This window comes from Xenopus laevis, chromosome 5L (assembly GCF_017654675.1).
Source record: "Xenopus laevis strain J_2021 chromosome 5L, Xenopus_laevis_v10.1, whole genome shotgun sequence".
Lineage (NCBI taxonomy): Eukaryota > Metazoa > Chordata > Amphibia > Anura > Pipidae > Xenopus > Xenopus laevis.
Window position 1 is genome coordinate 120061120 of NC_054379.1, and position 19447 is coordinate 120080566.

Genomic DNA, 19447 nt, shown 5'->3' on the forward strand with positions numbered 1-19447 from the left:
TGGTGCTCTGTGGTATAACCGGGGCTGGTGCAGTTTTCTGCTGATAGGAACACCGGCACGGGGCTTCAGGTAAGTCAATACAATCACTTGGGGATGCCTAACATATTTTATATTCTGAACTCATTGCACCAGCCTAAAGTTTCAGCTTGTCAATAGCAGCAATGATCCAGGACTTCAAACTTGTCACAGGGGGTCACCATCTTGGAAGGTGTCTGTGACACTCACATGCTCAGTGGGCTGTTAGAGGTTGTTGCAAATTACCAAGCAGAAAATGAGCCTGTAAATTGGTCTGTAATATAAGATGATGCTACAAGGCTGATTATTAAATTCAGATGCTAGTTGCACTGGTTTCTGTGCTGCCATGTAGTAATTATCTGTATTAATTACTAATCAGCCTTATATTGTGACATTTCTATTCTATATGTACTGTATATTGTGAGTGGGTCCCTAAGCTCAGTAGCTGACATCAGCACAGAGCATGTGCAGTGAATCAGCAGAAAAGAAGATGGGGAGCTACTGGGGCATCTTTGGAGACACATACTGTATCTTTACTACTAAAGGGCTGTGGTTGCCTGGGGCTGGTAAATAAGCCCAAAACATAATGTACAACATTTCTAGCCGACATCTTTAGTTAAGACTTTAGCCAGTAAGGAGGTACCTTACAGGAGTTTAACTGTAAGGTAAAGCAATTCACACATAAAATTTTGGAATTTGAATGAATCAAATCAAAATGAGTGTAGGATGGACCAAAATGTCCATAACACTGACACCCTGTTCTAAACAGATGAAGAGGAACTTGAGCTCTACAGGTCAGGGTGCAAAATTGCACAGGGTCCCTTTTGCCCTCACAATAATGTAAGTGACATTATACAACTCTCCCCTTGGCTACTGTGGCAGTGATATATTATTGTAAAATACTTTCATTGCAGAAGAGAAAACCTCCTTTTCAAAGCTGCAAAGGAAAATAATATCGACGTTTTGAAACGACTGATTGGAGAGAATGTTGATCCGACCAGTAAAGGTATGTATATTGGGATTTTGATCCTGCAGCACATAACAAAATATAGATATAGTGCATAATACTGTTCTGTTAAGAACCTGGGACTATCAGGATGATACGAATAGAGTAAACCTTAATGAAACAACATATGGTCATGCCTTTTTTCCACTGAACAGTAGACTTTTTTCACGGCATGCTGAATTCTCTATATGAGCAATGTTACCTAGTGATGTGCAGGGATTTCTCCAATAAAAGATAGAAAGAGTGATCTGCATAAACAATGCTCCTCCTTAAATAAACCTTGCAAATTGTTGTTTGGAATGAACCCCCTAAGGGCAAAATGAATTGTAAATTACATTAAATATTCTCTGAATTTGAATAGGAAGAGATAGGATGTTGAAGCCCAAAGCAGCAAACATAAGGTGAGACATCGCTAACACAGCTGTAGACAGTCCCAACAGACCCCTAAATGTGTGCTAATCATGAAAGCAGTGCAAACCCTAATACTTGGCATTCCAATGTTTTTCTCCCCACATTACATTTAGATATTGGATTTAAAGGGGCAGTATACTGTACCTCTTGTTTAACATGAACAAAATGAATAGGGCTTGTGCCGAACATACCTTTTGCCTATTGTTTTAATCATGAAGAATCGGTGGATGTTTGGACCTTGCACTGTAGATAATTAGATTACCAGTCACACAAATAACCCTCCTGCTTAATTGACACCTGTTAACAACACAGTCACAGCAAAGGGTTGTATACTAGTAATTGAATCAGATACCTCTCAAAAGCCAAACATGGAGTAGCATTGGTTCCTCTGTTAGCCCTGTTTAGTGAAAGATTTAACAGTTGGTAACCATACACATCCCTTTATTTGTTGGTTCAACATTAACTGGAGCAAGTATCCCAGAGAGTTAGACACTAATAATAGCTAATAACAGAGTCAATCTGTAAATGGAACAACATTGTTCAGTGTAAAGTATTATCTACCAATCGGGTCTCTGTGTTAATAACAGTCAAAGTGAAATCCAAAAATGAGGAGCTGTATGAAGACTTATATAGGGGTTCTGTCATGAGTTTATGGTATAACATTTATTACTGAACTAAACTGTGTACATTGCAAGTACTTTATTCTACCATTTTACTCTTGAACCGATAAATATATTTTTTTAGTTGTAATATTGGTGTCCTTGTGCCTGATCATGTGCTTTCAGAAAGAGAGTTGTTACAGTTATAAAACTTTCTTCAAAAGGGACTAAGTTTGAAAGAAGAAGTAAGTTTGGATGTTTGGAATGAACAAGCTAAAACTAAAGCCAAGAATAACTGTAAACAGTCAAAACCATATGCGTTGTATGTGCAGGTGGCAAAATGATAGCACTTCAAAGACAGGAGTCAGATAATTACTACAATCAACTGCCAACTGCAAGGGGTGGGCTGATGTTATCTTGTATGACGATTGGGAGGTGTCAAATTCTAAATGCGAAGAGGCTGCAGTTTGTTATAATTTATATTTAACACTTTTTAGTTAATTTTTCATTTCTTTACTCTAGGGTCTCTGGGAGAAAATGTGTTACATATAGCAGCTCTGTACAACAATCAGGAAATTCTGGTTTCACTGCTGGATGAATTCCCTTTCCTAATCAATAAACCCATAGAATGTGATGCATATAAAGGTATGGTATCCTGTGAGATGTTGAGCAGAGTAATGAAAACAATTGGTCCAATAGTTTAAGGCTCACATGAAAATATAATATAGTTGGTTCAAAACACACATTTCCAGCTATGGCATGATATTACTGTTGTGCTATGAGCAACCTAAGATTGACACAGTCAGGTTGTGCGGTAAGTAAGGAAGCTGCAAAACAAAAAGGTCAAATAATTTGAAAGTCACAAAAAGGTGAACAATTACAGGTGTGGGATCCATTATCCGGAAACCAGTTATCCATAAAGCCCTGATTTACTGAAAGGCCTTCTCCCATAGACTCCATTTAAGCCAAATAATTCAAATTTTTAAAAATAATTTCCTTTTTCTCTGTAATAAAAAACAGTACAGGTATAGGATCCCTTATCCAGAAACCCGATATCCAGAAAGCTCTGAATTACGGAATAACTGTCTCCCATAGACTCAATTTTATCTAAATAATCCAAATTTTTAAAAATGATTTCCTTTTTCTCTGTAATAATAAAACAGTAACTTGTATTTGATCCCAACTAAGATATAATTAATCCTTATTGGAAGCAAAACCAGCCTATTGGGTTTATTTAATGTTTAAATGAACTTCTAGCAGAGTTAAGGCACGAAGACCCAAATTACGGAAAGATCCATTATCTGGAAAACCCCAGGTCACCCCAGGAAAAATCCATTATCTGCAAAACCCCATTCTGGATAACAGGTCCCATACCTGTACCTTGTAATTTGTCCAAACTGATATATAATTAATCCTTATTGGAAGCAAAAGCAGCCTGTTGGGTTTATTTAATGTTTAAATGATTTTCTAGTATATTTAAGGTAGGAAGATCCAAATTATGAAAAGATCCGTAATCCAGAAACCCCCAGGTCCAGAGCATTCTGGATAACAGGTACCATACCTGTCTTTTATATTTCCTTAAAATATAACTTAGTATTGACATAGTATCCACACACAAGTCAGCAGGATATTAGTGCATGTTACCTACAGACCGAGATGGCCAAAAATAGAAAAAAAAGAGTCAAATCAGAGGCGAATCATTTGGCATGGCAATAGGGTGTCTTCGCACAATCCAGACAATTATTTATTGAACCATACAATGGTCTGTGTTTATGTGTGGCCAAATAATGATGTTGTTTAAGGTAAATATCCCTTAGATTTGGCTGTTATTTTTGGCAGTGGCGGAACTATCGGGGGGTTCATGCGCATGTGAATCCATGGTGAAGATCGTGTCAGGAAGGTGGGGCCTGCACCCGGGATCAGCGATTTATAGTTACATTACTGATTTTTGTCCACTTAGGTCTCTGGCTAACATGCTTTAATATCCTGATGATTTTTGTGGATACTATGACAATACTAAATTGTAGTTTCAGGATACATAACATTTTAAGGCTATTTTCCTTACTTACAGCACAACCTGATGTTCAAGCAGTAAGGACAGGGCCTCTATGTGGGCTTCATGTCCTGCTGCTAAAAACCTTACATGTAGGAGCGAATATGGGGCATGATACCTACGTGACTTCCCCACATGCCTCTCTTGCATGGAGCACTGCCTAATGCAGCCAGCATTCCATTCAAAGCACATTCCGCTGGTCTTTGTGCCCTGAAACAGAGGGCAGACGCCTGTGGATATTTCCATAATGCCACACGCAGTGGGCAGAGTGCAAAAAAATGGCCAATTGTGGACTAATAAATAGACACTAGTACTGTATGTATCTCTTAATACTTCTTAAATCAGAATTTCTCTAGAATCATTTGTATTCTCTGTATATCCAGGGGAAACAGTTTTACATATAGCAATCGTGAATCAAAATTCTGAGATGGTGAGAGAGCTAATTGCCCGAAAAGCTGACATGAAGAACGCTAGAGCAACTGGAAACTTTTTTGCCCCCAGAAGGCAAGGACAACATTATTATGGTACGGTAACAGGCTACACCAAGCTGATTTTGTTTGATATATTCATAAACTCTCACAGTTTTAATTGATGCTAATTTTATTTGTATGCTCTTCCTTATTCCATGCTTCAAAACCTTGTGTTTGTGAAATGAATTCAAGCCCAAGCCCTCTATGCTTCCATCTGAAACATATTAAACATGTTATTCTTGAACCCCGCGGCAATTAGTGCTCATTCTAGAGGCACTTGAGCTCCCTGTGTGTTGCAATAAGCACTGAACGGCGCAAGAAAAATCTTTGTTCATCTTTGTGCCCACCATTCACTAATTCAGCACTGGAACCACAAATCTTGCAGCTACAGTATTTGCACACACTCAAGTTTTTTTACTTTACTGTGCTTGGGTTTGCAAATAAGCCCTAAAATCATGGGGGCAAATTCACTAACAGGTAACATTTGCCAGCGATGGCTTCGCGCACATTGCAACACTTCGCCAGGCGTAAATTCGCCTGGACAACGCAAATTCAAGAAGATCCAAAGTTGCGCACAGGATACCGAAATTAAGCTCAGCAGTTCGAAGTTACGCTAGCGATGGTTAATTAGCATACGGCGTGCAGTTAAAGTACAATGGCCGTATATGCTGCAGCAAATACATTACACTACACAAGGCCAGGGAACCTTAATAAAATTATATAAAGTTATTATAATGCCCTACACATGTGTCCACAGTATAGTTTAGGTGCCATGTGTTAGCAAATGTAGGGGGGAAGGAGGATACCCGAAAAAAAAATTTACAATCTTTTTCAGTCTATCACCCTTTAAATAGGAAAAAACGCCAGTGTTTTTTGGGACTTAAAAATGTTAAACTTTTTTTTGAGGAACTCCTATCTACTCTATTGCACTTCGCCTGGTCTGAGGTGGCGAAGGCAAGTCTGGCGATAGAGGTAAGGGTCAGTAAAATCAAAAACTTGAATTTGCGTAGTAACGCTCTTTCGCCAGACCGTAAATTCTCCTGGCGTTAGAGTGCGAAGTTGCTCCAAAATCTATCTCCTTGGAGAAATCACGTTAGTAAATTGGCGAAGTGCCGAAATGACGTCACACTGGCGAATTTTCGCCAGCGTTAGTCACTTCGCCTTTTAGTGAATCTGCCCCATGGTACCTGCCATATAAAGTGCCATATAAAGTGAAATAGGATGCAAATGTGCAGGGTAGATAAGACATGCACAAGGCCCAGAGAAGATCCAGTTTAAATGGGCTAACTTTGTTTTGGACAGAAAGGTAGTCCACTATATTACTGAAACTGTCATATCACATTTCTTCTGTGAATCTTGTGTATCCAGTAGCAACTTTTTTACACTAGATTGTGCATACATTCCAACTACAAGTTGAAGTAGTGTGGTCAGTTTACTTTTACTTACTATATAGTAAAAAATTTTTGTTATAGTGTCGTATTAATGACAATGTTAGTAATAGAAGTGTCAGGAGTCTAAGGGGCACATTTACTATTGGTCGAATATCGAGGGTTAATTAACCCTCGATATTCGGCCGTTGAAGTAAAATCCTTCGAATATCGAAGTCGAAAGGATATACCTCAATTCATTTGTTCGAACAATTTTAGGAAAAATCCTTCGAATCGAACAATTCGAAGGATTTTAATCAATTGATCGAACGATTTTCCTTCGATCCCAAATTGCCTAGAAAGCTTATGGGGACCTTCCCCATAGGCTAACATTGGTGCGAAGTAGGTGGTCAAAGTTTTTTTTAAAGAGACAGTACTTCGACTATGGAATGGTCGAATAGTCGAATTAATTTAAGTTTGAATCGTTCGATTCGAAGTCATAGTCAAAGGTCGAAGTAGCCAATTCGATGGTCGAAGTAGCCAAAAAAAACCTTCGAAATCCAAAGTATTTTTTATTCTAATCCTTCACTCGAACTTAGTAAATGTGCCCCTATATGTTAGTATGTGTCACGCACATGAATCACTCAAATGACACACATCAAATCCAAGATTACGTTTTGTGAGCCAAGATTTAGGGGGTTATTTTTCAATATCCGAATTTATCTCATTATTTTCTGAAATACTTTATACTTCGACCAGATCCGCACGGATTATTTCCTGTTATTGATCAATACATTTTCCTGAAAAATTCCAGTGCAGCAAAAATGTGAAAAATCGTATGAAAATTTAAATCATACGTTTTTTTCGGATTTTTGCCCAAAAACCACAAAATCTTTTTTGCATGCAACCCAGTGCAAATCAGGATATCTTCGGGGCTTTTCCCATTGACTTATATACAACCTTGCCAGGTCTGAGATGTTGGTTTTTCGGATTTGGACTTTTTCCATCCTCGGGATATAATAAATCATGAAAAATTCTAGTTTTTCGAGTTTTTGCCATTTGGACTTCAATAATTAACCCTCTTCGTTTATAACTAAAGTTGTGTCTCTTTTAGATTATGATTTTCCTGTTAGAGAAATATAATGCATTTTAGTAAGAGAATGTTTCACAGCCAAAAGACCAAATGGGGAGCCATTGTGGCCTCTCTCTCCCCCATTAATTTGATACAAAACATACACAATAGGTAACAAAAGGCCACCGATTTAATAATTAAATAAACCATGTTTAACCTTTGCACAATATGCCAACTTTATATGCCCAGCCATGGGCTACTGGTAGCAGCAGATTGTGGTTGTGCCATATAATGCCCTGTAACAAAGAAAAATAAAATACATTTACAGTGTGAATCATAACATAATATTAACAGCCATTAAAACCAGGCGAGTGGGAAAAAGCTCAGACAGTACAGATACAATTCAATCCTTTCCCACCAATGACTTTTTATTTACTTTTGTCTTTATTTTTGGACATATACTAATATGTGATATTTTAAAAAATTGATAACTACATATATGAGTAGGGCCTCATTTTGTTTATAGGTTTTGTATCTTTCTATTGAAAAGAAATCCGTTCTAATGGGGAATGTAATAAAAGATTACCCAGGTCTAGAATCGAAGCACAGGTTCCCCATGGAGACTATTGTTTATGTGAGTTTAGCAGCAGTGTAGTTTGCTATTGTTCATGTAGGGTTGAAAAAAGAAGAATTGCATGTAACTAAGCAAACTTGCTGTGTAGAAGAGACAGTAATAATAGTAAGCAAAAGGCATGTCAGTGGAAATAACAGCTCTGAAAACTCAGCTTGTTTCTAAAACAATGACAACTCTTCAAGAATAGTTCACAAATACAAAGAAAGCTACCAGCATTACATAGAAAGGAGGTATGTTACTTTCTAACCACAGCAAAAAAGAAATAAAAGCAAATTTGCATTTTACCACTTCAAAAAATAATATATATATATTTACATTTCATGGAACTCCAAGGAGGCTTCTGCTATTCTCATATTGTACAACAGGGGTACTATATATATTATAACACACAAGTTTCGGTGCATTACAGAAATGACATCACTAAGCACTGGTTATAATTAGTGACATCACTAAGCACCAGAGCTGGATCAATTTATGGCTTTTGAGCTACGAGCCATGTATCCCTGCCAAGTAATTATTTTTTCACCACAAATCGGTACTTGATTGTGTTTCTAAAACGTACTTTGTATTTATATTTCAGGAGAATATGTTACATCATTTGCTGCCTATATTGGGAATCGGGAGATTCTTCAAACGCTGGTGGAAAATGGAGCACCTTTGGAAGCTCAGGATAGCCAAGGTAACAAATGGATGATTTGAAATATCAAGACTCCATTAAGGGGCATATTTATCAAAGGTCGAAGTTAAAAAACTTCGAACTTCAAACTCAAAAAAACCAACTGAATGGAGGTCGAAGTTTTTTGGGGTCGAAGTGGGCCGAATTCAGCCTACTTCGAATCGTGTGATCGTACTTCAATCGTACTTTGATTCAAAGTTTTTTTAACTTCGACCTTCGATCTCCCAAACTCCCCCAATTACCTCCATATGGGTTCTAGGAGGTGCCCCATAGGCTAAAACACTTTTGAATACTTCAAAAAGTTTTTTCAAATTCGAATCGAAGTTGGACTATTCCCTAGTCGAAGTACACAAAAATAGCTCGAAATTCAAAGTTTTTCAAATCGAAACTTCACCTCGACCTTTGATAAATCTGCCCCTAAGTATCATCATAACTCTGTGAACTTGAATGGAAATCAGATGAATGCAAGGGCTTGTTAAGTGATAGTAGCCTGGATATATGGATACAGTGTGAATTTTAGCAACCCTACATTATGGGTAATAGATCTTTAGCTATTGGAGTCAAATTGGGAGTAGAATCAGTAAACATTACTGGTATGCATGCCGGAGACCTCTAGTGACCAAACAGAGGTATAACCAAATACTCAATAATTTCTCCAAGGCATGCTAATAAGTAAAAAAATATACTTTATTTACATCAATAGTTAAAAAACATGAGAAATATCCCCTCTAACGCCTGACGCGTTTCATGCTGACCCAGCACTTAGGATTCTGCCTATGACTAAGTGCTGGGTAAGCATGAAACGCGTCAGGCGTTAAAGGGGATATTTCTCATGTTTTTTAACTATTGATGTAAATAAAGTATATATTTTTTACTTATTAGCATGCCTTGGAGAAATTATTGAGTATTTAATAGATCTTTAGCACAAGCCCTTGTCAGAGTAAGCCTTTGGGATATTAGCCTGGAAACACCGCTTTCAGGCTACTATTGCCTTATAAGCACTCACACACTTGTCAGGGGTTTAGACTCACGTCTAGAGGCTGTTTTGGGCATGTTGGCTCCACATTATTGTGTTGCTTAAAGCTCTCATAGTAGCCCCTTGTACCATTACCCAAATGCTTAACAAAACCTGCACTTATAAGTGTATCCAGCAGTTGGTCTTGCTGTCCCACTCAATGTATCCTAATAGCACCAACGCAAGTAACACATGTTTTCAAAATATTGGAGAGTAATGAAAGGTAAATGCAAACATATGCACAAAGCAAACAATTCTATTTGTTGATGGAATAGTGTTGCCCACAGAGTCTACTCCCTTTTGATAGCATCACCAGAGGAGGCAGGGCGAGATTCTTCTCAACCTCGGGTTGAGTCAGGCCTGGGTTGAGAAAAAGTTGGTTAAGGTTGGTGCGAGCTAGGAAATTCCCAACCAACATCACATACAGGGTTCTATTTGTTCACTGTGCTTATACACGCTTCTCCTTGTGCCAACTAAACTTTGAAATTGGTTGGCATTTGGGCATAAAGTCCATGCCCTGTCTGTGTGATATTCATATTAACATGAAAGCAACTTATGCACAATTTACAAATGTTGTAATTTTTGCATCCAATTGTGCACCAACCTCTGGATGAAATTCCACTAAAATTAAAGGGGACCTGTCACCCTAAGAAATAATTTCAAATTCTTTTCTATCATGTTAGTTGAGCAAAATAAACTTTACTTACACTGTATTTATTATTTACATTTTGTTTCCTTCTGTCTTGGAATTATACAATCACAGCAAGCAGGCAGCTGCCATTTTGTGGACAGGGTTATTAAGGAAAATTGTGTATCACCCCAAAATCGTGTGTGTGCACCAGAATGGGGGACCTAATGTCCATGTGCAGTGCCCTACACAATTATAGAGCCTGAGGAGGGAGGGGGAATGTGGGGAGAGCAGTGACATGTAGGAAGTGCTGAATGGAAAGTGAAAGTAGTTGACTGCCCCTCCTCTATGCCACGGGAATAGAGGCGGGGCAGGTAATATTTGATTGACAGTTTAGATATTTAAACACCTTTATAACAGGTATGGATGTTTTAATGAAAACATTTTTTGGGGTTTCATATTTAATTTGCAAAGGACTTTCATTATGCAGCTTTTTATGTGTAGATGACAGGTCCACTTTAAGGAGAACGTATGCATCATGAGACCAAACATATTTGCTTTGATTTTTTGTACTTTTCACTTAAACCCATTATAAATGAGCAATGAGGAGGCAAATAGACCATCTTTTTTCTACTTTCATATTTATGTAGAACATGGAGAGAGAGAAAAACACAGAAAGGACACCAGAAAGGCACTCTATAAATACTGTATATAGCAACGATTCATAAATAGGTATTGGTAATAAAGTCATTGCCTTGAGATGTATTCAAACACGGAGGTGTAACTTTAAAATTGTACATGTCCAGCAAATGAAAATTGAAAACCCCTGACCAAAAATATGAACATGTGAATTATCTTGGTAGGAAATACAGTATTCCACATCCTGGTTCTGCATCAGAATAAATCCATGGCCTGCAAGCTGTATGATTTCTTAGCCACAATGATTCCTAAAAAGCAACTTTCAGACTTGGAAAGCCTTACCAATAATGATGGCATGACACCATTAAAACTCGCTGCACAACAAGGAAACATACAGGTAACATATACTGTACTCTTGGTTCTCAGTGGAACATATTTATTAACACTTTGCAAATTTGCCTAATTTAGCAACGTATGGAAACCAATTGGAGACTTGTACTTAAAGGACAAGGAAAGTCTAAAATAGAATAAGGCTAGAAATGCTGTATATTGTTTACTAAACATAAGCATGAACTTACTGCACCACAAAGACTAACCAAACAAATGATTTATGCTTTCCAAGTTGGCCACAGGGGGCTGTCATCTTGTAACTTTGTTAAACATCTTTGCCTGACCCTGACCCTGCACATGCTCAGTGTGGTCTGGACTGCTTATGGATCGTCATAAACAAAGCTGCTTGAATTCTGCATGGCTCGGAAGTAAGGCGGGAGCTCCCTCTGCTGTTCATAAGTATGATGGTTTCCCTGCTCAGCAGTTAGGGACCATCTGACAATTCCTATCCACAGCAGTAAATGAAGGGAGAATTTCACTGAATACAGTCAGGTTTCTTATAAAAACGGTACACATTTTTCAATTAAAGTATATTGGAGATAGGTTTCTTTTTCATTAAAGAAAGTAAAAATGGGATTTTATTTTTTTGCCTTTCCTTGTCCTTTAATGATCAGCAGACTGAACGAAATGTATTGCTAATTGATTACTATGGGTAGGGTAATTGCTAAGTGTAATTGCTTCAGTTTCTTGGTTATACATACAGTATAAATATTGTCTGTCTCCCCACAACTCCTTGTAGAGCACAGGTTATATGTGACTCTTTCCTCTCAGGTGGGCCCTGGCTTTTCTGGTGGAGAATATTTAACCACACTGATTTCACACAAACAGAACTTGGTCTCTTAATAACTTGTGAGGCAGTGGTCTTAAAACAAAATGATAACTATTTATTGACATAAAGGTTCACTATCTCTTGGTTGGTGCTGATCTGATGGTACAAACATGTACCACATACTTCACAGGTACGTTAAACACTTTCATCCTTTGGATGCTACTCTGATTTTAGCTGTGGTGTCCACAGCACATCAGGAAACTAGATCCCAAAACCAGGTGATGCTCACATTGGTTTATTACTCTAGCAATCTCTTATTCCTGAGCTTAAACGCTTGAGTTACTATTCTGATAGTGACACCACAGAGTACAATCCCTTCCTTCCTGGTCTCCTCGTTGGAGCTTCTGGATAACTACCCTGATCCTGACTCTTGCTCCTAGAGCAAACTGTTACAAAATAGCTTTCATTTCACATTCCTACCTTGGTCTCAGGTCCTTCTGCACACCACCTTCTCCATTAAGTGGGGACAAAAGGGACAGAATATACTGTGGCTTCCCCTTTAAAGACTATGCAACCCTGACACCCCCTGTCCGGTTACTGAACTGCCATTAGCTGTCCAAACCCTTCTTAGGGGACTACCTGAAATAAAGGTTGGCAAAATCTTTAGCCCTACACATGGATGTATCATGACTTTTATGTGAGCACAGCACCTCCTGTGAGCTAGAGGGATGAACTTTAGTACAGGTATAGGATCCCTCATCTGGAAACCCGATATCCAGAAATCTCCGAATTATGGAATGGCTCTCATAGACTCCATTTTATCCAAATAATCCAAATTTTTGTAGGGGACAGGAAGAATCCTTCCCCTGTTTGTCTTCCAGTGACATCATCCAGCCCAGTTGCATGCTGGATAGTGACCCGATTGGCTGGGAACCCCAGTGCATCCTGGGGAGAAAGGGTGTGCCTGACTTTGGAGCCAAAAGCACAGGGTCTCCCAGGAAGAGAGCTGAGAGAGCCAGCGTGAGTAGCTGTAAGACTGTGAGGTGCAGAGAAGAAGCTGCTGAATCTGGGGAGATTGAGCCCAGCCTGTCCCCTGCCAAGTTGCTGCAAACTCAGAAGGAGAAAGGTGCCACTAGTGAGACTGATTCTGCTGCAGAGCTGTGTGTGATCTCCTGTGTGAATTCCTCTGAGAGCACCCCGGTGAGTGAGCCACCCAAGGGAGGATACTGGCACGGATACAAGCGTGGGGCCCCATACTGAAGACAGCTTTTAACCCTTTACCTGCTACAAGAGAGCTGCTGCCAACATTCAAAAGGGAGAGGTACTTTTGGGGAATAAGGTAGCGCTACCTGGGGAGTAAGAGCTCTGGGGAAGGGACAAAATCATTTGAACTGTGTGATTATTAACCCCTTCAGGAGGATTGGGACTGTGATATCTACCAAGGACTGTGATATCTACCAAGGACTGTGTGAAGCAACAGTTAAGCACCTAATAGTGGTTTAGGGAGTGTCCCACGTGTCCCCAGTGTAGGAGTGCAGAGTGTATTAGTTGCCCAAGTGTTTACTTTTGTTTATATAAAGTTTATATTGGTTCAAATTGCAAACTGTGTATTTTATTATTCCTAGTGTAACCCCCTGAGGTGTCTTCCTCAGTGTTCACTAGGTGGAGGCACTGCGCTGTAATTCCCAGTTCCCAGTACTTTTCAATGCAAAAGGGACTCAGGGCCCCTGGATTGCCAAGGGTAAGTGGTGATTTAAAGAGACAGTAACCAAATTAGTGTTACATTTTGGAGGCACTGCTGAGAGGTCGACTGGGAAGCTGGATATGTTTGATGAAAATATGTCTTCATTTGAAACTCCACAAACTGTTCGCCAGTGGTGTACTGCATTGGGACTTAACCCTCGAAAGGTTGCCGCTGTAGGGCCTATGGTGCCCAGAGTGAAAGAAGAATTTATTTACCAAATTCTCGATGGGGAACAGACTTTTTACCGCCCAAGAGTGGCTGCGTCACGGAGAGATTCTGCTGGGGTCCTACTAAATGTTCTTATAGAAAGCCCTAAAGAGATAGATCGTGACCGGGTTCCCCCTGATATTGATGCTGAAAGTGAAGGGCCCTGGAAGATTGTTCTGCCTGATATGTCTGATGATGCAGATGAGTTAACTTCCCAGGGTGATGCCCTTACTACTCAGTATGCTGTGAAGGCACAGGAAAGTGTGTTGCGGGACAAGACATTGTTTGATTCACCAGCTGGGAAGAGTCAAGTAAAGAGATGTCCATCCTGTGAGAGCGTGGTCTCCAAGGGGAGTCGGCATAGCTCTGGTGGCCGGCTGGATACCCCAGAGATTGTGAGCGCGCTGGGACAACTGACTGACCAACTAACACAGCTGGCCTGGAATGGTAATTTTAAGAGACTTAAAGTGTTTTCCGGCACAGATCCTGTACCTACTGGTGAAGAGTCCTTTGAGAGCTGGAGAGACTCCACTGTTGTGTCCGTGAGAGATTGGACTGGCCCCGAGACGACTATGAGAAGGAAGATCCTTGAGAGTCTCCGCAGTCCTGCCGTGGATGTTGTTAAATCCTATATGGTTGGCCACCCTGATGCTACTTCAGGTGATCTGATTGAAGTCCTGGAGGTGACGTTTGGCCCTGTAGAGAGTGCTACAGAGATGCTTCATCGCTTCCACTCTACCTTTCAAAAAGAGAAGGAAGATTTGTCTGTTTATCTTGTGCGGCTAGAACAAGGGCTGAGACTGCTAGTGAGCCGTGGTGCAATTACAGACGGTGAAATGGATCCTCTGAGAATTCGCCAATTGAAGAGAGGGACCCTGAATAGTGACCCTGTTGCCATGACAATTAGAGCACACTACCAGGATAAGTTACCCCCTGGGTACATTGCTCTGATGGAGAGAGTGCGGCGAGAGGAGGCGGATGCCTATGTGAGGGTCAGACGAAGTCCCACTTCAGGGCATACAGAGAAATCCCCTGCTGATGCTAAACTGTTGGAGGAAAACAAGAAGCTTCGCAAAGAGTTGGAGGAGTTAAAAGCTCAACTGTCAGAGAGAGCCAGACCACCCCCAGCTGAGGCTAAGAAAATTCCTAAGTGTTACCGGTGTGGCAAGCTTGGCCACATCCAGCCAAACTGTCCAGTTCCTGATGAAGGTGAAACCCAATCTGCACTGTGTAAAGTACGCCGCAGGCGTAGAAGTTTCTTTGGAAGATGTTACAAGTGCCAAGTGATGGGTCATCAGGCCCGGAATTGTAAGACTTACAAAAATGTTACAGTACAGAAGTCTTATTATGAGCCTTCCATCTGTGAGAGTGACTCCCTTGAAGAGGATAAGGTGTTGAGTCGAGAGAAGACTACTGTGGAGAACCCTATTGGCATGAAGGTGGTCCCTGAAACCTCTGATACCCCCGATAGATCTAAAGGACTGGGTCTGGGTAAGCGCAGGTCTTCATGTAGGGCAAATGTTAGGGTCTCAGGTAACAGTAGTGACACCAACATTATTGATTGTTTTACTGTTCAGGCATGCCAGGGCATACGGCAAGCAAGGTCGTTGCTGGTTTGTCCAAGGGGAGAATGTAGGGGACAGGAAGAATCCTTCCCCTGTTTGTCTTCCAGTGACATCATCCAGCCCAGTTGCATGCTGGATAGTGACCCGATTGGCTGGGAACCCCAGTGCATCCTGGGGAGAAAGGGTGTGCCTGACTTTGGAGCCAAAAGCACAGGGTCTCCCAGGAAGAGAGCTGAGAGAGCCAGCGTGAGTAGCTGTAAGACTGTGAGGTGCAGAGAAGAAGCTGCTGAATCTGGGGAGATTGAGCCCAGCCTGTCCCCTGCCAAGTTGCTGCAAACTCAGAAGGAGAAAGGTGCCACTAGTGAGACTGATTCTGCTGCAGAGCTGTGTGTGATCTCCTGTGTGAATTCCTCTGAGAGCACCCCGGTGAGTGAGCCACCCAAGGGAGGATACTGGCACGGATACAAGCGTGGGGCACCATACTGAAGACAGCTTTTAACCCTTTACCTGCTACAAGAGAGCTGCTGCCAACATTCAAAAGGGAGAGGTACTTTTGGGGAATAAGGTAGCGCTACCTGGGGAGTAAGAGCTCTGGGGAAGGGACAAAATCATTTGAACTGTGTGATTATTAACCCCTTCAGGAGGATTGGGACTGTGATATCTACCAAGGACTGTGATATCTACCAAGGACTGTGTGAAGCAACAGTTAAGCACCTAATAGTGGTTTAGGGAGTGTCCCACGTGTCCCCAGTGTAGGAGTGCAGAGTGTATTAGTTGCCCAAGTGTTTACTTTTGTTTATATAAAGTTTATATTGGTTCAAATTGCAAACTGTGTATTTTATTATTCCTAGTGTAACCCCCTGAGGTGTCTTCCTCAGTGTTCACTAGGTGGAGGCACTGCGCTGTAATTCCCAGTTCCCAGTACTTTTCAATGCAAAAGGGACTCAGGGCCCCTGGATTGCCAAGGGTAAGTGGTGATTTAAAGAGACAGTAACCAAATTAGTGTTACATTTTTAAAAATGATTTCCTTTTTTTCTGTAACAATAAAACAGTAGCTTATACTTGATCCCAACTAAGATATAATTAATCCTTTTTGGAAGCAAAACCAGCCTATTGGGGTTATTTAATGTTTAAATGAATTTCTAGTAGATTTAAGGCACGAAGACCCAAACTATGGAAAGATCTGTTATCCGGAAAACCCCAGGTCCCGAGCATTCTGAATAACAGGTCCCATACCTGTACTTCAAATTGCAGTGTTTCCATATGGGATTATGCAGTGTTACATACTATTAGAAAAATATTGTTATTCATGAAAAGACTTATTATTTGAAACAGTGTTTAAAGTATGGGCTGTTTTATATGTTTTGTTTCTATAAAGACCTTTAGGGGTATATTCATCAAAAAAGTGAAGTTAGAGATCGCCACAGTCCTCTAGAGTGCAATTCTGCAAATCAAAGTATGAACTTTCACTTTCACCCATTGATAAATACTGTTTTAAAAATCCCATAGAAATTAATGGAGAATGCCGGAATTTCACTCTAGAGCAGCGGTCCCCATACTTTTTTGGGCCTGGTGTAAAGGAAGATTTTTTGCAAGGGCCGGGGGGAGGGGGGGAGTCAGGGGCAACTGTGCATCCTATTTGGGTGTGCCAGCATCCAATTCATCACAACAGCGTTGATTGCGGTCTAAGCTCGGCCCAGTTCAGGACTGTCACTCTGAGGTCCAGTGGTTGGGGAATTCGGGGGGGTTGTGGAAGCACTCTTACGGCTAAATCAAAATATATTTAAGTATAATGGAAGTGCTACTTACAATGCACTTCCCTGGTTCCCTGTCTCATAAGCAATTCAGTATAAATGCAAGTGCATGTGTTTACAAAACAGGGTTTTTTAGCTACAAAGTTATGATCATAAAATTGAAAAGCCACCATACCACGTCAAGGTAAACCCCATATGGCAGTCCCTAACTTATTTATCTCAGGTCATAATATAAAAGGAGAGACTTCTCTGCATAATAGCATTACCTGTATTCAGTGTGTGTTGAACATTGGTTTCAGTCTGAAGGCTGAATCCTCCCCCGTCAATATGGGCTTTTAAGAGAGAGAGAGATTGCCCAAACCAATGCCCATATTTAAAAGCATAGGACCACCATTAGTATAAAAACCACCCAATGGTTGGGGAACATTTGCTCTAGAGGACTGTGGCAATCTCTAACTTCATTTTTTGATAAATATACCCTTAGTCTTCAGTGGTATGCTTTCAATTAAAAAAAATATAGCAGGCTCAGTTGGATACCAGGATAGATGACAAATCCATTCAAGCAACAATTGCATTGGTCCATGGAAGTGGTTTTCTCTGCTATAAACACCTCCCTTCCCCCAACAAAGAACTTGACTTTTATCCTGGGAATCAAACAATCCACCACATAATAGGCCAATATTTACTATTCTTTCACTTATTTTTCCTAGATGTTTGAATATTTTATAAAAAAGAGGAGACATACAATCTTGTCCTTTGGTCCAGTGGGGTCAACACTCTATGACTTAACCGGCATTGATTCATGGGATGACAGAATATCAGTCATAGATATTATATGTGCAAGTAATAATTCTGTAAGTATTGAGTCACTTTTATATCCGCACGATGGCCTATCAAATGTAAATAGTAAAAATAAATAGTATATCTATACATATTGATTTAGCAATGTAAGCAAAGCATATTTTAGATGATGCGCTATACCAGGGAAAAAGTATGGTAGATGCAAAGAGAATACTAACTGCTTGTGTAATGTCAACTGAAAAGTTTCATGGAGGAAAAATGATTTTCTAGGGATAGCCCATGGTTTTAGTGAAATCAGATTTTAATGTTACATCATATCTTGGCATCACATCATATAATATCATAGCAGTCTTCACATTCTGTTCTTGCTATGGACAACAGTTTGGGGAATGATCCACACATGGATTACACTGTAATTATGGGAAAAAACCCTGTGTTTTAGGAAAAGAATGCCAAAATTGCACTTTGCACAATTTACTTGCGGTTGTAACTGATGCTTATTTTGTTTATGTCTAAGCTTGCCTCATCAGCCCTTAATCAGGAAAAGATAACTATACTAAATGCACCTTTGGGGTGGTATAAAGCAAAAATTACAGATTTTGTGTATTTACAAACATAAATAATGTAATTAAATTGCTTACAATTTTGTCTCAGGTCAAGAGTAGGCATGAGCAATTTTTCTTCACCTGATACAGATTTGTTGAGAAATTTGCTTTTCTTTGGAAGAAAATACACCAACAACCAATGCATTTAGATTAAGTAAAAATGTCCATTGACTTCTAGGCATTTGGCACGAGAAAAAAAGTGCAAAGATGGATGAATGGAAAGGTTCATAATATTTTGTTTATAAACCCCCTGTCCGATCAAAGGGCAGACAGCATTTGTATTCTTTTTTTTTGATCTACATGAAAGTTGTGGTTATTATTATCCTTATGTATGTTATCTGCATTATGAAAAAATCACGTTTTAAAATGCGGTGTTATTACACCAAAGCTACTGTCCCTTTGTTAACTTTAGTCACATATGCTCCTATTTGTATAGGCGAGAAACCTGTTAGAAATAACTCCCCTGAAGGAACTGATTCACTACAAATGGACAGCTTATGGATATAAATACTTTCTGCTTTGCACCATTCTCTACATCATGTACACGATCATCCTGACTCTATGCTGCTTGTATCGGCCAATAATGGAAGAGCTTCCATATCAAGAAGGGAAAGCAATCATCAGAAAACCATTACATGTAAGAAGTTGCCATTTCCAGTTTCTGACAATATCAACCAACTCTCTGCAAAACATCAAGAGTAGGTGTAGTAATGGACCCGAACTTACTATGTGTGATACAGGAAGCATAACATTTTTTATTTTTTGCCCAGTGGTTGCCACACAGTCTAGAACCCTTCCTAGGCTGAATTTCCCTGTGATGAACCTCTTCTTCAGGTATTCATAAATGTTCATATCTATTTTATTGCAAAATTGGCTAAGAGACACATTTGTGTAATCAATAAAAGTCAACGTGTTCAGAATAATCTGTTCCTAATCTTCAGGGGCATTTGAAATCCTTCCTACCATATATACATAGCTCATTTAAATAAAATGTGCTAATTATTTCCTGCCATTTAATAGTCACATT

At 39.9% G+C, this 19447-nt stretch overlaps 1 protein-coding gene across 1 annotated transcript in view; it reads left to right on the forward strand.

The window, feature by feature from the left end:
* LOC108717023 (transient receptor potential cation channel subfamily V member 5) overlaps window positions 1-19447 on the forward strand; it is a 52368-nt gene that overhangs the window by 4648 nt on the left and 28273 nt on the right. The window contains exons 2-8 of the mRNA XM_018263734.2: window positions 930-1021; window positions 2554-2676; window positions 4468-4608; window positions 8208-8306; window positions 10810-10982; window positions 17725-17868; window positions 18857-19057. Coding sequence (XP_018119223.1) covers window positions 930-1021; window positions 2554-2676; window positions 4468-4608; window positions 8208-8306; window positions 10810-10982; window positions 17725-17868; window positions 18857-19057 — 973 coding nt within the window. The remainder of the gene's footprint in view (window positions 1-929; window positions 1022-2553; window positions 2677-4467; window positions 4609-8207; window positions 8307-10809; window positions 10983-17724; window positions 17869-18856; window positions 19058-19447) is intronic.